The sequence below is a fragment of the Parus major genome, chromosome 5 (assembly GCF_001522545.3).
Source record: "Parus major isolate Abel chromosome 5, Parus_major1.1, whole genome shotgun sequence".
NCBI classification, from domain to species: domain Eukaryota; kingdom Metazoa; phylum Chordata; class Aves; order Passeriformes; family Paridae; genus Parus; species Parus major.
In genome coordinates, this window is record NC_031774.1 from 32,838,249 (window position 1) to 32,862,720 (window position 24,472).

Below are 24,472 nucleotides of genomic sequence, written 5' to 3' on the forward strand. Positions count from 1 at the left end.
AGGAAAGGCAATCAGAAATTAAGCACTAATTTACAATATTATTCTGTGGGTACATGTTCAGAGTGAAGGATTTGTTTCCTATTGGAAGAAAAAATTCAGACCATCTCCAAATTAATTCTAAGGGCCTTTTCAGCAAATATGAGACTGAAGATATAATGCCACTATTTTCCTATGTCCTGTGCATTTTCTTTATTTGAATTTGTTCTTTTGCTTAAGTTGACTGTGTGTTTAAAATTTCAGCTGGCAAGCTGTCAGGCTTGCCAGCAGCATTATAACTCTGAATATCATGACATCCGTATACTTGAATTTTCAACCAAAATATTTGTTTAGCAGCTTCAGTGGTGAAATAAATTTATGAAAAAAAACCCCACTTCTTCATATACACTGTGAAAAAAAATGTTGACATAGTTCAAATTGACATATATTTACATTGACTATAAGATGTTTTGTTAAACTAAATGCTCAACTTGTGACAGAGACTTTCTTTGAGGTATCTCCACAAGAAGAAAGTTACTTAGAATATCTTACAACATTTCACTCTGATGTGATTTAATATAGTCCAAGTGGATTTTAACAGAAGTTTTTGAAGCATAAACATAGTTGAATTATAAAAAAGCTGTCTATACAAAAGTGTCTGTTAAATGCCTTTTAAAAACTTACCAAATGCGCTAACAGAAATGCACACTGAACATTCCCTGGAAGTCATAGAATGTTCTTGTCATCTAGCAAAATGATGGCAAAGGCAAGGAAATTGGAGGATTTGAGGAAGTGCTTGCATAATGAATATAAGCAGAAACTTTCCCATAGGGGTTTTGGGACATGATTCCTCCCTGTCTGGTTTTTCCTGTTTCTTTGGTATGCCTGTACCAAAATGACAGAACTACAGAATGTTTTGGGTTGAAAGAGTCCCACAAGGACCACAGAGTCCAGCTCCTGTCCCTGCACAGGACACCCCAAGAGTCACACCCTGTGCCTGAGAGCAGTGTCCAAATGCTTCTTGAGCTCTGCCAGGCTGGTGCTGTGACCCCTGCCCTGGGAGCCTGTTCAGTGCCCAAACACCCTCTGAGGGAAAAACCTTTTCCAGATGTCCAATCTGAACTTGCCTGACTCAGATTCATGCCATGTGAATGACATGAGGAATATACTCTTTCATAGTGATCACAGTGGAGTTTTCTGTAAGATCACTGCAAAACTTTTCTCCTTATTTTTCTATTCCTGTCATGGAAGGAGTGGAGGGACTAATTTTTAATATCTTGATGTGTGCCATGTCTCTCCTCCAGTTTTCACTAATCAAAACATGGCATGCATGGACATTAGTGTCTATCTTTAGTTTCCCTGCCTCATGTTTTTTGTAGCTGAGATCAGAAGAAACTTATTGTATTCACTAAAATGCATCTGCCAAACCATGGCTGAGGGTGGAAGCTGGATCTTCAGCTCTTCAGAATAGGTGACACACAAGGGTCTTACCAGGGCAGCCATCAATGCCTCTTGGGATGTGCAGTCTCTGGCTGATGCTGGTGACTTCTACACACTTCTGTGCTTGCCCAGCAGCTCCAGATAGCCTAGCCACCAGCTGGGGTTCCATGAGCCAGCACAAAGATGTTTCCTGCCATGGTTGCCAGTTGTCAGGTGTGAGTGTTGGGGAATGTCAGGCTCAGGAGTGTGGTTGGTCCTGTTCAGGTGACTCAAGAGGAGGCAGACCCATGTTGAACATCGTATTCACCTGGGTTTCCTGCTTTGGTGGGTGCCTGCTGGAGAAATTATCATCATTTAAATAGTCAAGTGCTGTCAAGGTAAGGAAGGTTGTTTTCCATATATTTTTCTGCTTTTACTCATAATTGATAAATTTGTGTACTTTACAGAATGATATCATAAGGCAGTAAAAATTCACACCTGGTAAATCCACACCTTTCCATCTTTGAGTGCTTCTTTGGTCCATTTTCATTAACATGTATGATGAAAACTGCATTAATATGTTAGTGTGATCGTGTGATTGTGTTAGTATGATTAGTGTGATCGCTATGAAATTTGTCCATGAGCTACACTCTCTAGGTAAAGCTATACTGTTCAAGAAAACATTCTTTCTGGTTGTATTTTAAATGTTTTGTAAGAAGAACTTGTCTGAAGAAATAGAACTGTATATGTTGACTATACACCCAGATACTCCTATTTTTCACGTCATTGTTTACTTTGTTATGATTTTAAAATAAAAAACTCCTGTGTGTTATTCATGTATTTTATTAACACCTGAATTTGAGCAATCTGTTTAACTCAATAATACTGTAACATACCCAGTTATCTCTCATTAGGCTGAGTAATACTGCATTTTACTACCCCAACTTTTGCTTTTCTTTCTCTCTCCTTGATGTCTAACCCCTTTATCACTTTGTATATGTAAATAGTTACAACAGTCATCTGATAACCAAGAGTGCACAGAGTTCTTGGATTCTAATTTTGAAGGAATTTTTTGAGCAGTTTGTATTTTTACCACAAAATCACAATTATGAATTATTAAAAATCAAACATTGAGAAATGTCTCAGTATTTTAGATATGATGATTTATTTTTCCATTGCATCCTTTTTCTAAGTTTATTTAGTTGTTGGACCTCTCACAAGACCATCAGAAAAGGGCAGGTTGTGTTTTCAATTGTGTGGTTATCATACTTATAAATATATCTGCAATTTTCCAGTCTGCTGAAAGAATGAGCAAGGCAGAAATAAAATACTCTGACAGCTCACAACACATCTCAAGTCATTGGGGAGATAGTTGTTAATAGTCTTGGTGGATAATAGGCTTGATGGATCTGTTAAATAGAGCACATAGTCTCAAAGCTCATCACAGGGAGTAGGTGATAATGAAAAGAACCAGCAGATATCCAAACTCAATTAACCTGCTACTAGTTGTGTGCAACCTATTCCTCATTAAACCAGTAAATAAGCAATGTTGTGAACCTGAAATATTCTGCAGCTTTATGGACTAGCCATAGTCTAATTCTTGGGATCTTATTCATGTATTATATTCCAAATATGTTGACTTCCAAACATTAATTTTACTCTTCATCTGTAGCCGTATTTTATCATGCATTGAAGGGACATTGAAAGCTATCTCTGCAGAGCTGTGTTAAAAGTTTGCATCTAAGTCATTCTGCTAGTCTAGAATGCTACTCATGAAAGTGAATCTGGTATTTTCCTTTCTTCCTCAGGAGGAAACCCCAGAAGTCATGTGTGGCTTGGTGTTTTTTAAATTAGGCTTTTGTTAAATAGAGAAAACAGATCGTTCTTGGCTGAAAATATCTTTCACTCACTCCCTCAAAGAAAAGAAGCAAACACCCAAACAAAAGAGGTCTATCTATGTATCTCTATATGCACTTGCAGCCAAAATCGACCCCTCTTTTCCATGTCAGTGGTTTCAGATGGCAGGCTGCAACTGCGTAGTGTGGAGATTATTTTGCCTCATTGTGCTGGTGTTTCTTGGCTGGCCCACAGGCATAGCCTTGTGTGCCCTCTAAGGATTCCTTTCTCCTCTCTCAGCTCTAACAGGAGCTGGTGAATCAAGTGAAGTGTTGCTGAAGGGCGCGTGTCGGGGGAGGCATCATGCTCAGAGTGCATGCCATGGCAAGCTCCTGTGCTAGGCAGTGGAGACAGCTTTGCATCAGACAAGCTCTCAGCTGTAGATTGCTGGGTCTCATAGTTTACTCTGCTAATCCTTGCTTTTCAGTTGTGAACAACCTTTTCTCAGTTTTTAACTGAGAAATTTGAATTTCTCTGAGGCATGTCACAGAAACCTTAAAAATCCTAAAATATACAATGGAAGCTATTGTACTGAAAATGAGTAATGATACCTTGTACTCAGAGAAAGTAGCTTACTTGGAAAAGGCATAGATGCATTTTTCAGGTTTTGAACTCAGTGTCAAAACTTAATTATTTAGAAAAGATTGAAAACTGGAGGATTGGGCAAGGTTATATTGTGGAGATAGACTTGAATGTAAGAATGAGGTTATAGGGCTGATGAGATGTTGTTGAAAGACTTAGGGAAAAACAATGCACCCAGGAATGATACCTATCTCCAACATGGATGTGGAAACCTGTTACTACTGTGCCAGTAATATTGGTGAAAGTAAAGACACAAGCCTTGCTGGAGAAAAAGCATTATGGTGCTATATGATGTTGCTTCTGAATTTCAGCTTCCTTTTTTAAATCTCCCTGAAACCTTTGTGCCAAGACAATTCAGTGAAAGTATACCATGCTTGCAAAGTCAGGAACCCAAAGTCAGGAATGTTTCTCTTACAGTTACTGATTAAGTAGAAGTTAAATTACTGCATATATTTTCTCCAGCAGGGGTTTTAGTATCACTCTGGGTACTACAGGGACACGTTTTGGGTGTGATGCTTAGGACTTCAATTTATTCAAACCTATTGCAGGGCTTTTCTGGGATATGTAGAGATTAATGTATCATCTTGTTCTGCAGGACCCTTGGAAAACTCTGTGGTGAAGAAGGGTATGGGAAAATGCCTGAAGAAGCCATAGTCCATCTTCTCCAGCCTACAGCTGAGAGAACCATCACCAAGGCTGGTTTACAGTATTGATGTAATGCAGCTACTTGCTAAGTACTGATAGGGAAGAATAGCTAGGGAAACAACCCCCAAATATCTCTCAATATCTCTTTTTGAGGATGTACCTAACCATTAGGGTATAGTGAGAGACTCAGTCCTTTATATAGCTACCCATAATTACTCTTGCAATAGCTTCTGTCAGGAACTGCCTTGAACTTGTTTCTGAGTGGTAGTGATAAGTATTTCTACCTCAGTAGAAACACAAAAGGATTACATATGCTATTTATGAACAAGCTGCTGCAATTAAAAAGCCATTGGAAAACAAAGTTGGCCATACCTGATGCATTTTTGCCATTACTTTAGAAAGTGGTTTCAGGCTGTGAATCCAAACTGGCAAAAAAAGAGCATCTAAGCTTTGAAGATGAATGGTATTTCAGAAATACCCTTGTCCTCATTTAGCCTCAGCCTTCAAGCATCATCTTATGCTGAATTGGGTGGTGATACACAGGAGAAATTTAATATTTTAGAGGACAGGATCAGAAAAAAACACAATGCTGACTGAGGTGATTCACTGGGAGACTTTTTTGCTGATTCTGTTCTCTGAAACATTTAACTTCCCCTGTGTATTAACATGGGAGCTGTGAATTCTGCTAGGGCAGAGCAGACAGATAAAACTTACACATTAAGCATTCATCTAACATTCATGTTAATTTATCAGGTGGAAATGTGAGATTTAGATTGGGCACAGTATGTGTCCTTGATATTAAAAATAAGAGAAATAAATGTACCCAAATTCAAACCCTAAACATAGTATGTGGTACATGTGATGGACTCCCTGTAGGTCGGCTTCTAAGTGCTGGAATGACAGCATTTTTAAACTTATTTAGCACAGACGGGATGACTCGGATATTTTCTCTTTTCTCCCTCTTTTATAGTTCCATAATCAAACAGAATTGAGAAAAACTTCTGAAAAAACAGATTTTCTGTTGAAAGCTGATTTTGAAATATCTGTGTGTGGTTACTTTCCGTTCTGCATAGAAATCCACTTTTTAAAAATCAGTGTTGTAATTAGATTTCCTTCTCAGTCATAAGCATTGCTGCGTGACTGCCAATGATTGTGCTGGCTGGCAAAAGGAAGCCTCCAATGTACAAACATCTTCAAGTTACTGCTCAAGCCCAGCAGGTGCCTCCTGGGAGTACTGGAGCATTAGCTCTTCATGTCATTTCTGTCACACATCCAGTTACACACCCACAGGGTACCAACGTGTCAAGGCTGTGACTGTCCCCAGAGTCCCAGGAGCATTTGGGAGAAGTACACTGTGAATTAGGATGTTGAATGATCTCTGTGAGCACCTCTTTAATTTGCACTTCCTTCCCCAGCTCTCTCAAATTAAAAATTAGTAGGTGATTTCTCAAGAACTTTTGGATTGCAATCAGTTTTGGAGCCCCCCAGTCAAGACAGATGTGAATGTCAGAATAACCTCCATATTTCCCTCCCCTTTCACTCTTAATATCTTATCCATCTTTATTCTCTTTAACTCTTTCCTCTATTTTTTCCTGGTTTTGTTGGGTTTTCCTTAATTCATTATAATTTGCATACTTTTTTTTTCCCAGAAAGATTTTTAATTTTTTTTTAAAAATTTGAGGTTTCATTAATTGATTTTATTTTCCTTCATGATATTTTCTACCTTCTCCATTACACACTTTACTTTGCTAAAGTCCCTTTTATATTTAAAAAGCTGCTTTTATGCATGACATAACAGTTGTAGAATTCCTTGTGCTGAGTATGTCTTAAGGGGCTGTTGCATATTGTTTTGTGTTGTTGTGTTTTGGTTTTTTGTTGTGTTGTTTTTTGGATCACAGTCTGTTAAACCTTATATTATTAAGTTTTCTTGTTCAGCCATCCTTGATCAGATTTTGAACTGCATCCTATTGTTTATTATTTCCTAGTTGGAATGGGCCTCCAGCATTAACTGTTCTAGGCTGGTGGCATCCAAACTTTTTTGATTGCACACCTCTGTCAGTAAAAATTTTGTATGGGCACTTCCAATCTGTGTATATTTATTAATGTATGATTTACATATGAGTTCTACTATAATAACACGTTCTGTACACTATAAAATGCAAAAAATCCCAAAATTAGAAAATGAATGAGAAAAAGATGAAACAAACACAAATATATTTTTTTTTTATCTTATCTATTAATAATACAAAGAGTATTTTTCTTCTGCACCCCAGTGGATTGTGTTGTGCACTCCCTTGGTTCCTTGAATCCTGCTTGGACCCCATAGCATTTACCTTTTGTAACACTCTTTTCCCTTACTCAGATTTAAGTAGAATCAGGAGTCTACTTAATTTCATTTGAAAATTAAATATTTTTTTTAATAAATAAATTTATATTTTTAAAATAAAATTAGATAGTGCAGAGATAATTTTCCTAAAGGTAAGGCCTCCAGTATTTAATTTCCTTTTTATTAATAATTGAACTCAGAATCTTACTGCTCTTGGGCTTCAGGTGGGTATAACTGCTGGAACCAGAAGTAGTTTCTAGGGCTTTCAAGCAGATCAGCTTGGAAAATATGGCTGAGCAAAGGAGTTTCTTCACATTGAGATCTATGTCATCGTGTTAAAGTCACCCATAAAACTGGATGCCCCCAGGAAAACACCAGCAGGAATGGAGGATAATTAAAAAGTTTGAGGACTTTAGGACTGATGCTTAAAACACTGGAGTGCTACTTCTTAGAAGATTTTTTTCTTTTTCAGATTGATCAACAATTTCCTGTTTATCAGTAAGTCATCTAACCTGTTTTAGTCATCTAACCATTGTTTTGTGCATAAAAGCCACACAGGAATTTTGGCAGTTTAAAATTCACTAAGAAGCATGATCATCTCAGTTATATCAAACTAGAAGACCTTTGAAGATCCAGAAATCTCCTGACTTTAGGACAGAGGCAGTTTGTTAGCTAGCCCAGAACTGCAATTACAGTGCATGTTCTATCTTTTTCTCTTAATGTTCAGGCTTTGAGACCTCATTTAATTTATATGCTTCTTAGTGTATATGCTTCCAGGCCAACTGGAATTTTCAGAATATATTTAGGCACAATATTTTCAATATTCATTCTATTATTTATTTAATCTTGAATTTATTTTATGCTTGTACGGAAATGCATCTTCTTCCTGTTGTTATGGAAATTGACTCAGCAAAATAATATGTCAGTCACGTAGTTCAATAGGAATAGTCCAGTTTCTGCTGTGGTTTGAACTCTCACAGCATCCTTTCAAGGTGACAACCTAGATTAACATTTTTGTAGGGTACACAGAGATTCATAATTAATGGCCAGAGTAAATATGCTAGCTATATTTCTACCAAATAAATTTTTCTTTATCCTTGGGCATTTATACCTTCTATTTAGCTACAAATAGTTGTTGTGTCCTTCTTAATTTGATAGGAGAGCAATATAACTAGACAACTCTTCTTGGGCTTATTCCAAAGTCTATAAATTCAGTGACAGTTTATTAAGAATTTTGGTATGGTTTTTATGAGCTCCTTTAACTTTCTTCTAAAGATTTTCTCTCAAAAATATCAGGTTTCTGAATTTTCTGGAGTTAATTCCCATTTTTCTTGGGCTTGAGTACCTAGATCCTGCATTCTGAGTGCAACAGTTTAATTCTTACAGCAGCCATTTTTTAGATAGTTTCCATCTGAGTTGTCATAGGGTCCTCACTGGGAATCAGCTTGACCATGAATGACAGAAAAAGGAAAACAATGCAGGTGAATCTTACAGAAGACAAAGTATTTATTTTTCAGTTTCAAAAAACTTTAACAAAATTTACATTTCAGAAGAGATTCTGTATTTAAGGCCTTAACCTTTAAAATGGTATCTTTTTTGAAAGCATCATCAATTTTAATTGTTATTTTCTAAAAAGTATGTGTGGTGTGCTATATGTAAGGTAGGCTGGAGGTGCTGCATAGCTAGCTCTTAGTTGCCTCTCAGTCAGCAGGAATCTGGAGAATTGGCACAGATGGGTTGGCTCCACCTGCAATATGTGAGATGGCTTGGAACCCTCAGCAGGTAACTGCTCTTTTTTACTAGTTTTTGCTGAATCCTTTGTCTCAAGGCCATTTTATCTCATCTTGAAATGCAGTATGCTATATTTGAAATTTTCTTCATGTCAAGCTATGTCATGAAGACAATGCAACCCAAGGGAAGACGTTTTGCACTGGGAAACAACTGCTTATCATGGGAATTCCTCTGAGGAGCATCATCATTCCTCTGAGCAACCTTGTGGCCTGCTAGTTTAGATACCATTTTGCAAAGCAGGAAAACATTTAGATTTTCCTTGTGGTGACTGCCTTTGGTTGTACTATGTGTATTATTTTAGAAAATATTTTATGGGGAAATAATTGCTTTATGAACCATTGAATTGACCTTTCTGTTCTTCCCTGAACATCTACTGTGCTTAAGGCAACCTATTAAAACTGTATTTTCAGCAACATTTTCCCCAGTTGACTTAAATGATGAACTTTTGCCAGTGAGATTTTACTGATTTCCATCTGGTGCTTTCTCTGATCTTGAATTACTGAGATTTTAGATAGATTACCTGTTCCTTGAATATGCATTTAACCTTTCAATTTTGACCCTTTTTTCCCAGAAGTTTTTCCTGGGTTTTGCAATGATTCAAACCACCACCTGCAATGGATCATTGTTGCCAAGCTTAGAACAGTTCCTGTTTGTCAGTTCTTTACTGGATGAATGATAATCAATTGAAATTTTAGCTATGCCTTAACAGTATTTTAAATAGAAAATTCTATTGTTACTGTCTACAACTCCTACCTGTAGTACATACTAGTACATACAAAATGCTATTTGAAATTTGAATTTTGGACATCTTTGTAGCAAGAATAAATAATTACCACGTTTGGTGAGCCAGTAACATAACTTCCTATGTTAAGGATGGCAGTAGCTCAAATAAATTATTCTAATACACTGAAAATCCAGCATTCTGTTCTACAATTAACTCAGAAATGCCCCATTTTCTATCATGTTAATGAAATGTTGGTAAATGCTTAGTCTTGTATAAAACAGGGCTTTTTAGCAAGAAAAATGTGGGACACCATGAGTTGTTTTTTTTTTTTTTTCTTTTCTGTTGCTAAGACTTTGAATAAATAAGTGACAAAATAAGTACTGGTAGAAAATATTTCCCACTATCATTCTAGAATATGATTTAGAAAATTATTAAATCCTGGATGTAATCCCCCTTTAGTCCACTGAAATTGTTTCCATTACCAAGCATTCTATAATGGCTTAAAATGTGAAATTCTCATTTCACTCTGATTTTTTGTTGTGGTTTTGTGTTTTTTAGCCTGTAGGTACTTAATACAAGTAGCGTAATAAATGCTCTCTGAGATCTTAAAAGTCTTGTCAGTACTGTTAAAATGTTACACATATATTTTACTGACAAAATTCAAAATGTCAGTCTGCTATGGATTCTTGTTAGTTGTAGTGAATATATTATAGAAATTCAGGATTGGAATTAAGATTGCATTATTGAAGACAGCTCATTGTAGGATATTGATTTTGTAAATATTTGGGTGTTCTTTATAAAACACACTATGAAGTAAGTATTGATAAAATCTGGTAAAAAGCCTAAGCCATACCTCCCCAGAAATGCAGCCATAATATATTTTCCCTGTGAAAGCAAAATTTTTGATCCAGTGGCTGACTGCCAATTCAGGAAATGGAACCTGAATTACATAATGTAACCAGTATTACATAATGATTCCTTCACCTGTAAGTGTAGATTTGTGAACTCTGTCTTTCAATCTCTCTCTTTTACCCTGCATGAGGAGAATAGAATGGCAAAAGTTGGATAAAATTTGCATCTGTAACATGATATGCAACCACAATATATGAACTTACTCTTACAAGATTTTTTTTTATTACACATAAACTCTCTTTATAAGGTAGCGTTGATGAAGCTTCTTCAGTCTTGTAGGTAGTTGCTTAATTGTTAATTGTTCAATTTTCAAGGAAATCAAATGGTCAGCAAGATTCCAGAGAACTTTCATTTTGATTATCAGAGTTTTAGCTTTGCTTAATAAGCTGTTATGTTTGAGATAATTTTTCATCTTTTGAAAACAGTGAGACAAAAATAATTTTTCTATTGAATTCTTCTGGGGGACAAAAATACAGAAAATACTTAGAAACAAAATTTGGGAAAAAATAGTTTCTATCACTTACATTTTTTTTTGTAATTCAGATAGTGTTTTTCTGCAAAGTAAAGCTGTAGTTTTGTGGATTTTTTTTAAACTGTAAGAAAGTGAAATGAGCTGACTTGAGAGCATTCTTTGAAAAATGGAGTAGAAAACTTTTGGGGTAAATGTATTTTGAAGGAGCTTTGGTTTTTAGCAACACAAATAATTTCCCCAGAATGTTCCAAGCCAGTCTCTGCATCATCTGTTTCTACACCTGAATCCTCTTACTTCAACTCCATGTAACACAGTGCAGCTACACCCTCTGTTAATAATTGAGCTGGTTTTATTTAAATAATCTCACAGCTTTGCAAAATTGTATGTGGGAACCATCACAGTTTTATGAGACTCATCAAATATCTTTGTGTTCCTAATAGCATCAGCAGAATCAGTGGGTCTTGTAACACATTTCTTCAGAAAGATGTATCTATGAATTGTGGCAAAGCAACTCTCTGCATGCCACAGATTCAGGAAATCTTACGTACTCATATCTGAGAGCAATGGAGTGCTTCTTATTTAATGGAAGAACTGGTCTTCAGAAGCAGGATTCAATTCTTACATAAACTGCTGATTTCCAGTGTGACTTCATCCTGCTGAAGCTTAGCTTCTCATCTGTAAAGCATCACTTCCTTCTCTCAGTCTACGCAAATTAAGAAATGTTGGTCCTCCTGCTTTCACACACAATACCAGCAAATGCATGTGGAAAGATTAACAGAAAAGTATTTGATGGTTTCCTCTATTAAAGGTTAATTCTTCTTAGTGAGAATGCAATTAAAACAGACTGTTTAATTGATGCTTTTGTTGTAATCATGAGACATCTGTCTCTGATTCTGGAAAACTAAAAGGCAGCAGAGAAACAATCTGGAATCTTGCACCTTACTTTGCAGCAGCTGGTATATTCAGGGTCCTTTAGTTTCAAATTAAAATAATTTCTTCCTAATGTTTAATATAAACCTACTCTCTTTCAGTTTGATGCCATTCTTCCCTGTCCTGTCACTCCAGGCCCTTGTAAAAAGTCCCTCTCCATTTTTCTTGTAGGCAATTTTCAGGTACTGGAAGGCCACAGTTAGGTCACCCCAAAGCCTTCCTTTTTCCAGGCTGAACACTCCCAATTCTCTTTCCTCACAGGAGAGGTTCTCCATCCCTCTGATCATCTGTGTGACCTCCTCTGGACTCTCTCCAGCAGGTCCATGTCCTTGCTGTGCTGGCACCCCAGAGCTGGTGCAGCACTGCAGGAGGGGTCTCAGCAGAGCAGAGCAGAGGGGCAGAATCCCCTCCCTGCCCTGCTGCCCACGCTGCTCTGGATGCAGCCCAGGACACGTTTGGCTCTCTGGGCTGGCAGTGCCCATGGCTGGGTCATGCCCAGCCTCTCACCCAGCAGCACCCCCAAGTCCTGCTGGGCAGGGCTGCTCTGATCTGTCCATCCCCAGCCTGTGCTGGTACCGAGGGCTGCTCTGACCCAGGTGCAGCACCAGCACTTGGGCTTGTTAAAACCCATGAGATTCCCATGGGCACACTTCCTGAACTTATCCAGGTCCCCTGGATGGATCCCATCTTCCAGGTGTGTCAACCACACCACTCAGCTTGAACATGAGCTACCAGAGGTGATTGTGGCTCACCCTTGCAGAAGGGTGGATGTGTCTGCATTGGGAGATTACAGCAGTGTTTTGGAAACACCACTAGCAGTGGATTTGCATCTGCTCAGGGCACTGGTCTGGTAGCAGTTTTCAAAGTGCTAAATTTGCAAAGCAATACGTGGATAGGGCACAGATTTACTTGCCCAATCTGGCACACTCTCTTTCCACTGCAAAGGGGGCAGAATAGATGAAAGAATCTCATCCTTTCTTTGGAACTGACATGTGGCAAATAATACTTCTGGAGAGTGAGAGACTTAGAAGAACAAATTCCTTTGACTGCCACTCACCTCCACTTATGCTGCCCGTGCCTAAACCTCTCAGCTTCATAACAAGGTGTTTTAGCTGCATCTCTAACTCCCAGTGCCCACCTCATGATTTTCAGTGCACACTTAAGATGTTTTAGGTTAATTATAGAAGTGCAGCAGCTCATGAGTGAGTGAGAGAAAGACACGTAGAGATGATAAGAGCCTGCAATTATGTGAAGGGTTTAAATGCTGAGGAGACAAGGAATATATAAAGCATGAAACATGGGCTAATACTAGGTGGATGAGACATAACTAAGAAAGGGGAACACCCAATGAATTTTCTGGAAATGTTTGCCAGACAATGTAATTATTAAACTGGGAGTCTCTCTTCTAGGAGAAAGATTTCTCACTTGGAAAGTTCAAGACTTCAATAGTTTCATAGGGAACAATTTCAGATTTGTGGTGACTGCAGAACTGTCTTCTCTGGCTTCTCTTTGTATGTCTGCACACACAGAGAGATTCATAACTGCACAGACATTGATAACAACACATGGCTCCTTCGTGACAGTGACTCCTTCATGACTGTGATTTTCATCATATATTGCATGTTTGGCATTCCCATCTCATCAGGGCTTCTGCCCATCAACAAGATTCTGCTGCAATGCTGCTTTATATTTCTAAAGACCATATAGCTCCAGACAGCTGTTGTGAGACAAAAGAAAACCTGTCAGAATGGCATTTTCTTCTTATTCTTGGAAATGTAAAGTTTCTTTCAAAGACTACACTGGCCTGAGGCTTAAGAGAGGTAACATTTGGCTCTGTGCTAGGACAGATTTTATATGTCAACATCTATTGGATTTAGAAATAACAGATTTTAAATGAGAAATTGCTCTAAAATCTGCTCAGTCAGGATATACTGTATATGAAATTGTTTGGTATATTAAGAAAAATGTATTGATCTTATTGGGACATTTACAGAAAAAAAAATCATAAACTGAAAGGCTGAATTGAAAAATACAGAGAGAACCTGATCCTACACATTTAGCAATTTCTGGACACATTGCTAAATACTGTAAATAATCTGAAGTCTGTTGTAATAAGTGTTCTATGCTTTAAAGCTTTTAAAGAATCATGGCTATATTTTTAAGCTTATGTATTTTTCTTTAGCCAAAAGCTGAATAGCAGTTGTTAGGATTTCAAGGCATCATAAGATCACAGTGTGATTTTTTTGTTGTTCACATTTTTACCATGGGTAAGGACCCATGTTCTGATTTTGGCTGTGGCCACAGCAGTGTCTTCTTGTGTTGAACAACACATCTAGTTTTGCCTACATGCATATGTCTCCGATATATATATATATATATATATAGGTGACATAGATAGATAGATATAGATATATAGCTATATATAGATAGATATACACCTCTCTCTATAGATACAGACATACATATATTTAATTTTGCTCTCCTATTAATAATCATTCACACTGAGGCTTCATGCTCCTGTGTGTTCAGGCTGTTCTAGGGACATGTAGATCACGTCCACTGCAGATCTGTCTGCTCTCCAGCACCCTGTGTTTCCCTTGTCTCTGGGGTCACTCCCAACATCTAAGTCATGGGAAATGTACACAGCATGTGGGGGCCCTGGTCAGTCAGAGCTAGAGTGTTTTCCTGTAGACGACATTGCATAACATACCTCAGTAGGTTTTTTGCTTCTCTGGTTTACTTGAGGCTGTGATAACACTTTACTGCAGAAAGCAGAATTATTTTGGCCAAAGGAATAACTTTAGCTGAGCAATTTCAAGTGGCTACAAGGAAGGGAATGATATTTTGGAATTATGTACGATATGTGGTGCCCTTTTCATTTGACCTTGCAATACATGGGAGAGTGTTGGTGTGTGGACTGATGAGTTCTCAAGTGCCTCAGGATCCTAACTGTGAGTCCTGCTGCATTAGAAATGTAAAACTTGAGCAGACAGTAGAGAAAGCAGAAATTTAGTTAGAAAGTAAACAAGAAAATACAAACTGTTTCATAGATTTTTCAGTGAGAGCTGGCTGTCTCAGTTCCAGGAGAGTCTGTCTCTTTCTAGCCAGAGGGAATGTAGGATGTGTCAGAGCAGGTCTGATTGGGGAGGAATTCAATGCAGCTATCAGCAGGGGACTTCTATGTAAATACTGCAACACCTCTGAACCGAGCAACAGCTGAGATAACACTGTAAAGTAATCTCTAGTGCTGGCAAAGCTGGTCCATCCCTCCCATTATATGGTTTCTGTAGAAAAGATGTGCTAGGGAAAAAAACCCCAAATTTAAACTATGTATGGCAACTAACCAATGACTTTTTAAAATTGAAAGCAGCATATGGTATTTTTTTTCTTTGAAAGGCTGCTCTGTGCCAGGGTGTATATGCTTAGAAATCCTTGCATACATATGAATTCTTGTATAAATAGGCATGGCTATCACCAAAGTGTTTCCAAGTGTCTGTTACATGTGCCTGATCGATTTAGAGAAATATATACTCACTTGGGGTCCTTATCTCACCAGTATTGATTTTGGTTGATTTTCCATCAAGACAAAGCAAACAAAGAGCTGAAGTTTGTCCAGAGCAGACACTGAAGCACAGTGTTTTGCTGCTTTGACCTTTTGAGGTCATGGCATTTCACAGTCCTACACAGCCTTTCTTAGGTAGCTAAGAAAAAGAAAAAAGCAATACATAAATATATCGATACATAAATATATATGTCTATGCACACAGATAAATGCATGCATATAAAATATATATGTGCATATATATTTATATATACACTGATATATTAAATATACATATACAACTCTGTACACAAATGGTGTCTCACCTGGAAGAGCTTCTCTTTCCCTGCAGCATTTAAAGAAAAGCAGGAGCTATTAATATCCAAGAAGTTTGCTGCTACCATCTCTTTCAGAGTTGTGCTCATAATTGGGCACAAACCCAAGACAAATTGGGGTTGGGGTGGAGCTAACCACCTCATTAATTGTGCTAGAAACAAGGAAACTGATTCCACAATCTGATTTCAGAAGAAATTAAAGTCCGAGGGTCTCTGACGCCCCCTTTGGATATCGTTTAGAAACAAATAACCATTTCCAGCTGTTGTCAGAGCTAAACCACCATGCAGATTTCTCTTCCCCCAGGACTTCTTAAAGCCCCCAGACTGCAGGTTGTGCAGTCACAAGCTCTTTCCTCCTACATAATTTAAGATGCATATATCCATGTGATGTCTGCCAGCCTTTGAATGGCATCTCATAAACTCGACCTGTGTTTAAGCAGTTGATCCATCTGAGTGTTCCTTTCTTGACTGAATCTCACCATTCCCTTCTGTCCCAAACCTCAATCCTCCCCGCTGCATTCTGGCATTTTTTCACAGGCAGACATGGGGCACTTTATAAGCAGAGCTCCTGGAGGACACTGTACTCCACATTATAATGAGTTTCTCTGGGACATGAGTTGACAATCTCTGCTTTCACATACCAGGCCAAACCCACTCAAGGGATGCCTCTCCAGTCTTTCTATTTTTAACAAACAAAAAAAATTCCTGAAGACACACGGATTTTCTAGGTTCCACCGCTGGAACAAATTACCAATGTGGATGTTTCAACAACTGAGCAGGAAAACAACTGTCACATTACATTAATACCATAGCTGGGTTTTGTCTAAGCTATTCCCATATCTTGTCCTCTGCCCCAGACATACCACTATCTCTTACTGATCTGGTCTACATTAAAAGAGCAAAAATGAGGAGTTTAAGTACATGCATATTAACATAAATGAGCACATCCCTTTTTGTGCTATAGATGTCAGCCAAAAGCAGAGAAAAGGGTGATTGTTGCAGCACAACAAATCAAAATTTAAAAGAAATCGATTGTGCACTGCTCCTTCGTAAGGCAACACAGAGAGCAGATGCCACCTCCACGCAGGAGAGAAGCTTCGGTTGTTGGCACCGAAGTAACCCACCACTCGTAGATTAAACAGAAGCTCGACTAGCCTTTTTTTTTTTTGGTGGAAAAATGAAAAAGCGGGAGAAGAAGCACCCGTGCGGCTTCCCTCGCACCCTCCGCCAAGCTCGAGCATCACGAGTCGGAGGCGCCGCACCTGGCGGGGCACCGGCGGCTGCTGACCCCGGGGGCCGAGCCGGGCTGTGGGCTGTGGGCTCTGCGGCCCCTTCCCGGCCCTTCCCCGGCCCCTGCCCGGCGGCGCTGACCCCCGGGGGCTGCTCTAGGCTCCCTATTTGGCCATGCGGCGGCCGGGGCCGCGCTGCTCCGCGCCTGCCTTACATGGGCCGGGCGCGCCGGGGCCGGCCCGGCTCCATTCATGGCTGCGCGGCCGCTCCGTGCCGCGGGGCCGACCAAATAAGGAGAAGGTGGCTGCCCCGGCCCGCCGCGGCCCCGGACGACGCTGCCCCTCGGGGGGTATAAATTGGGGCGTCTCCGCCGAGCCGGCAGCCAGGGTCTCGCCCGCTGCCCCGCCGGTGCCGCTCCGGTGAGTAGCGCGGCGGCACCCGCGGCCCCGAGGGGCGGGCGGGGAGGTGTCGGGTGGGACGGAACGGGACGGGACGGGTGGAAGACGTGGGAGGGATGGACGGGAGGCACCGCCGGGCGGCGGACGCCGGTCGTGCAGGTGCAGCCGGAGCTCGGGCCCTGCAGCTCCCGGCTGAACGCCGCTTCTGCCGGGGACACCGCCCGGCCCCGCGCAGCACCCGCCTGGCCGCCCGCGGAGCGCTCTGGGCAGGACAGATCTCTGCAGTTCAAAGAGCTTTCCCTCCCTTTTCGATCCGCGGCCGGCCAGAGGGATCCGCTAATGACGCTCTAATTGAGCGTCTTCCAAGCTGGGACGGCTTTTAAAGCGCGGAGAAGAAAGCGTCTGACGGATCCCGTTTAGAGCCCTGCCCACGAGCCTTCGAGCATCCTCCCGGGACGACTCAAATTTCCCGCTCCCGATCCGGCGGTGCCCTCCGGGACGGCGGGCGGGAGGGAGCGGAGGGGCTGCCCGCGGGGCTCTGAACGTGCCACCGCGCTCTTTTCCAGGTTCGCGCTTCCTTCCGAACATGTGTGACGACGAGGAAACCACCGCACTGGTGTGCGACAATGGCTCGGGGCTGGTCAAGGCGGGCTTTGCCGGAGATGATGCCCCCAGGGCCGTCTTCCCGTCCATCGTCGGTCGCCCGAGGCACCAGGTAAATTCAGAGGCAGAACAGAGGCAGGAGGGAGCATCTCCCTCTCTCTAGGCATCGCTTCCACTTTCCCCTTCCCTCAGTATTTGCCCTGCCCCAAATACCCTGCCCTCTCGTCTGCTCACCTCTTGCGATACTACTGGTGATTCATTCCCAGGTCTGGCCAGTGTTTCCTTAACTCCCGTCTTTGGCTTTCCCATATCTCCTTTTTCTCCTACAATTTCCTTGCTAAAAAGTTCTTTTTTTTTTTTTTTTTTTTTTTTTTTTTTTTTTTTATGAAAACGTTTGCAATTTGTATTTCTTTTTTATCCTGGATAAATTACTGGTGAGGCTGCATAATTATATGAAGTATCTTCGATCACTGGAATGCTAATTTCCCTCTGTATCTTCCTGTTTCCAAGCTCCTTTTCCTGCTCGTGATACTGTGCAGCTTATTTTCAGTCAAATTTTTGGACCAAAAGGAAACAATTGAAAATAAGAGGTGTATTATAAATAGAGAAAAATCCATTCACCTCATCAAAGGAAAAAAGATGTTATGAGAACACCTCAGATTCTATTGACTTAATATTTTAATAATGTTAAATTTATTTTCCCAAACAGCCTTTCAGGGGTGTGACTGTTTGTATCTTTCTTGAAAATAAGATAGTTAGACTTGTAGAATCATAGAATATCCTGGCTTGGAAGGGACCAACAAGGATCACCAAGGTCCAGTTCCTGGCCCTGCATGGGATATCCTTGGGAGTCTCACCATGTGCCTGAGACAATTTTCCAAATTCTTCTTGGGTTGGTGCTGTGACCACTTCCCTGGGGATCCTGTTCCAGTGACCAGTCATCCTCTGGGTGAAGACCTTTTTTCTAATATCCAGCCTAACCCTCCCCTGACTCAGCTTCAGGCCAGTTCTCTGTGATGTAGTTGTTTGGGCTCTGTGATGTTGTCTTCCTCAAATAATGCTTTTCTGTGTTTTCTTCTCTTTTAGGGTGTTATGGTTGGTATGGGTCAAAAAGATTCCTATGTGGGTGATGAAGCTCAGAGCAAAAGAGGTATCCTTACTTTGAAATATCCAATTGAACACGGCATCATCACCAACTGGGATGATATGGAAAAGATCTGGCACCACACTTTCTACAATGAACTCCGTGTGGCCCCTGAGGAACACCCTACTTTGCTCACAGAAGCCCCCTTGAACCCTAAAGCTAATCGTGAAAAGATGACCCAGATAATGTTTGAGACCTTCAACGTACCTGCTATGTATGTGGCAATCCAGGCTGTCCTGTCCCTGTATGCTTCTGGCCGTACAACAGGTAAAATAAACAAGTAAACACCATGTAGAGTCTATTTCCTTGCAGGAACTCTCCTTCCTTTCCATTTCAAATTGGAAAACACACCATAACTCATTCAATTTACAGAAAAATAGGTATTTTTAGTTTATAGCAATTAATGATAACAGTAGCATAAAAGCCAGTACAAAATAAGTCCATATAGTTCTTTCCACAGACAATTTACATGGCTTTTGGAGAGGCACCATGGAACTGACTGTGCCATTGCTTGGTGTGGTGCAAATAAGGAGAGATTCCCATAGGGATACTTCAGTTACAGAAGTGTTACACCAGTTTAAGGGTTTAAACTGGACCAAAAGATGCCCATTATCAGATCAAGACAGTCACTATTGCAAATATTCTTACTGCTCAGGGTAGTAGTGGTGGAAAACTGGTCTTATGGATTAATTTAAAATATGTATGGAACGACTATTCTGTGGGAAAATTCACACCCCACGGGCATGTCCAGGCAAACAAAGGCAGAAAGAATTGGAAATATCTTTGTGACCAAAAAAGAATATGCTACTTTATCCTGCCTGAAAAATCCTTTACTTTGTTGTGTTTCTCGCTACTTCCTGTGAGTAAGGGCTCTAAGCATTTGCTAGGTGATTGCAGCTGCTCTCTGACATTTCTCTGCCAGGTATTGTTCTGGATTCTGGAGATGGTGTCACCCACAATGTACCTATTTATGAAGGGTATGCTTTGCCTCACGCTATCATGCGTCTGGATCTGGCTGGCAGGGATCTGACTGACTACCTCATGAAGATCCTCACGGAGCGTGGCTACTCCTTTGTCACAACAGGTCAGTCCTTCCTTCAGCTTTTCTCTGCTGTGAAAATCCTCACATCTCTCTTGGCTGATCATCTTCTCTAGTATTGTGCTTATCCAAAGCTTGATATGATTTTCCTGTACCTACAGCCGAACGTGAGATTGTTCGTGACATCAAAGAGAAATTGTGCTACGTTGCACTGGACTTTGAGAATGAAATGGCCACTGCTGCCTCTTCCTCCTCTCTGGAAAAGAGCTATGAATTGCCTGATGGTCAAGTGATCACAATTGGTAATGAACGTTTCCGCTGCCCTGAAACCTTATTCCAGCCATCCTTTATTGGTAAGTGTTCCCAGGAAATTCTCCTTTCTGTAGGAGGTATAACTGAATCAGAAGGTTTGGGAGGTGCCCCGCTCCTCTCCCTGCTTACCTAAATTTGGCAGAAGATCAGACAGGAATGAATAATAATTTATATCATTTGGTTCCTGTAAAATGGGCTTGATGTGAGCTCATCTGCTAATAAGCTGAGTTCCAGGCTCTTGTTGCAAGTTTTAGATCAAGTTTTAGGGTTGCAATTTTTTAATGAAAAAACATACAGTTACAATATCATCATTAAGGAGTTGGACTCCATGATCTTTGTGGGTGTCTTCCAACTCAAGACATTTTATGATTCTGTGTCACTGATGGCAAGAATAGCCTTCAGTGCTGTATTTGTAAGGGTCACACTCTAAACAGTATCTATTTCCATGAAGAAGTAAAGTGTCAGAGAGGGGAAGGACACAGAGTGAAGGTGTGTGTATATTTATATACACTGTAATTAGCATTGCCATGGTGGAGATGGTAAGCCTTGCTGGTTGTGCACGCAGCTGACGGATACAGCAAATGTTTATACTCTGATGTCCCAAGCTGTGCGTGCAGTTGTTCATCAGCTGACATCTTACCATGGATCCAATGTCAGCCCTTTCAGGAAACACCTGTTAAAATTAACAAATTGGAGCGCAACCTACAAACACTTGCTTCTTGTTTCTTTTTTCTGTCCATCAAGTACCAATATCTTATTCTGTGTCACAGTTATGTCTTGCTTTGATGATTCTGAATAGTATAGTAACTGAAGAAGTTACTATTGTCTTCTTTAGCTCTACTCTATTTGTTTAGTTCTTCGGTTCAGCTATTTATATTGTCTTCTTTTGCTGTCTGTACCATATTCAACTAATGCTTTTAGTGAGCCTGACGTAAACCCATACTCACCTTTTCTGTTCTTGATACCCTTCTTCCATTGCCATATACTAAATGAGTTTATCTCACGTGTTTACTTGTTATCTTACTGTGTATTTTGAGTCTCTTGTCTTTGCACATGCATTATGATTCTTACCTTTTCTAACAAATAATGTTCACTTCCTAAATTAGTTTTGTGATTCTATTTTTTAATACTTTTCTGTAACACTTTATAATCAGGAAGCATTTTTACTAGAAAAAGGCCACAGAAGTTCATATTAATGATGATGAGAAATGCCACAGTTTCGTTTCATGGAGAGCTCTTGTGTAATTCTCTGGCCTACTGTCTTTTTTTTTTTTTTTTTCTCAAGGTATGGAATCTGCTGGTATCCATGAAACTACCTATAACAGCATCATGAAGTGTGACATTGATATCCGTAAGGACCTGTATGCTAACAACGTCCTCTCGGGTGGTACAACAATGTACCCTGGCATCGCTGATCGCATGCAGAAAGAAATCACTGCTCTTGCTCCTAGCACTATGAAGATCAAGGTAGGGAATTTGTGTTATGAAATGTGGATAAAGATGGAGACAATGTCCACTTCAATTAAGCTGGGATATAGGAACAACTCAAAAAATGAGATTAACAGCTGATGAACCGATGAGCAGAAATTCCATTTAATCAGAATAATTATGTTGGTTAGAAGCAAGTGTTAGAAAAGAGGAAAATATAATTACAGATATTTTTAATACGTTACATGTATTGTATGAGCTGCTGAAGATCAATACCATTATAGAGAAGTTCTTTAGTTGCTTAAGGAAATATCTAGTGGTGTGTAGCATATGGATTCATTGCTCAGAAATGAGGATTTTGTTCCCTTTCTTTATCCTAGATCATTGCCCCTCCTGAACGCAAGTACTCTGTCTGGATCGGTGGCTCCATTCTGGCATCTCTGTCCACCTTCCAGCAAATGTGGATCAGTAAACAGGAGTATGATGAAGCTGGTCCATCCATTGTACACCGCAAGTGCTTCTAAGCACTTCCCCCCTCAATTTACTTCCCACTCAGGATGACGACAATATGCTTCTTGGAGTCTTCTGGCAAACCTTCCCGAACTCTTCAGTCATTGTACAGTTTGTTTACACACCCGTGCAATTTATTTGTGCTTCTAATATTTATTGCTTTATAAATAAACGAGATCTGGGACTTGCAACCTACAAATTATTGTCTTTTGTTTTATTTTAAGTATTTTTTGGTCAGAAAAACGAGACTAAACCCCTGGGATTTAATTTTGAATCTTGGAACAAAAAAAGCAATATATTTCAAGGCTTATAAAGAAAAAGCCTTAGGGTAGACCCAGTAAGTAGAACAAGTGAAAGGAAACCTCTCATACTCACTCAGTTTAGAAAGATTCTTTATCACATTTATTGTAGCACAGATATTTTAGTATTCATTTATTAAAAGCCAAAGCTTCTGTGAAAGAATTATGTTAATACATTTAGACTGTGATTTATAAATAATTAGCTCAATCCTAAAGAGTCATGCAATTGTTTTCCGTGGGCTATAAATATTTATGACAAACCATTAATTGAAACTGACATCTTACTCATCTTCCCGTCTCTTCAAAGCCAGAGATAAAGAAGTGAAGTCTTTTTTGTACTAATGCACAAGAATCAAACTTTTGCTGTTTAAACCTACAATTGTTACAATCACAATTATTTTCACATCATCATTCATATGTCTTAGGCAATTTTTAATCCTTAAACTTTGCTATACTTTCTTGCTATTTGACCCAGATACCACAATCATAAACTGCACACTTTCCATGGGCATTTGTGCTCCTCACCAAGATTTCTTATAACTGGGCTCTCTGATTTTTTTTAATTTTTTTTTTTTTTAAGAAGTAGTAACTAAAAAGGGAAGTACAGAATGATCTGGGACATTTTCATAAAAGTAATGGAACCAGTGTCATAGTTTGAACTATGTACAGACTGGAATACACCTAAGTTTGATTTAGGAAATCAGTTAAAGCACATATCAAGCTCTGTATATAGTTCATTAGCTGAGTTTACCAGAGCTGCTTGAGAAGGTAAGACTTCATACTACCTTTTTCAATCCAGTGCTAATTAAAAAAAAAATAGTTTACACATTTGTTGGGAAACTTTCTGTTCCTCTTTGCTCTTATTTTCCTGAAAGATGTTAAAATAGTCATTAGATGTGATCTGTTATTATATAGAATTAATTCTACTCTTTCAAAAATATGAAGATATATTTAATGTTTGTCCCCAATTTACTTTTATCATTAGAAGGCATTTTACTGAGGGACCACTGTAATTTCCTACCATCCCCTTGCAATTAAAATATTAAAATGTTTCTAGATATTTTTGGGGTTGGGCAGAGAAATTGGATGGAATTGTCAAATATTAAAAATTTTAAACAGAAATATGACATGTAAAACATTTTATAATTTGGACATTTGTTTAAATATTTTAGGCAAACATAAAAATGAAATTTTAACAGTATGAAAAGTTAAACATCATTGTGAAATACTCATTCTAATACTGTACACAGTATTACTGAAATGTTGCTGCAAATAGGCCTTTTCATGATAAAACACAGATTTGTTAACCTGTGAATCTTTTAAGGCAAAGTCAACAGCCTCCACCCTTCTCAAGAAGATTCCCAAAGAAGATAATTATTCCGAAGTTCACACCACGGAGAAATTTTGTATGTCTTGAAAACATGGGAACTCTTCCAGATGTCTGAGCAACACAGATGTTTGCCAATGACTTTTGCATATTGTTGTTTAGAACCATTGCACTTTTTTTGCTTGACTTGCTTGCTAATTTGAAAGATTTGGCTGGGCACAAAGATTATCTCAGGTATTAGTGTGAATTAATGGGGTGATACTGGACATAAATTGCAACTAATTAGAGCTTAAAACGTTAGGCAAGTATGCAAAGGGCATGCAAAGTCAGCCCTGGTGGATGCCTGCCTTGGCTGATAGGTCAGGAACGGCAGGCAACAGTTGGCACCACATTCACAGCTCTGATCAGGGATTCAGAGTGTGGGCATGAGCAGGGAATTGAAGGAAGCCACCGATTACAGGACTGATGGAAACATTCCTTCCACAGACATTTTGGGGTTTGTAATTCACAGTTTGTGGAAATGGATATGAGAAGCAAGGACTGTACAAAACAGTCATGTGCTTGCATATAGGTAGGACAGGACTAAAAAAAGTATCAATGCCTTCCCCTTTTCCTCTTCCTACAGCGTTTTTC

At 39.6% G+C, this 24,472-nt stretch overlaps 1 protein-coding gene across 1 annotated transcript; it reads left to right on the plus strand.

Annotated features, from left to right (window-relative positions):
- The first annotated feature begins 17,117 nt into the window (after positions 1 to 17,117).
- ACTC1 (actin alpha cardiac muscle 1) lies at positions 17,118 to 22,412 on the plus strand. Its single transcript, XM_015632051.2, has 7 exons — positions 17,118 to 17,198; positions 17,744 to 17,892; positions 18,867 to 19,191; positions 19,847 to 20,008; positions 20,125 to 20,316; positions 21,561 to 21,742; positions 22,084 to 22,412. Exons 2-7 carry the CDS (start codon positions 17,764 to 17,766, stop codon positions 22,225 to 22,227), a joined length of 1,134 nt encoding a protein of 377 aa, XP_015487537.1. The 5' UTR covers positions 17,118 to 17,198; positions 17,744 to 17,763; the 3' UTR covers positions 22,228 to 22,412.
- Positions 22,413 to 24,472: the final 2,060 nt, after the last annotated feature.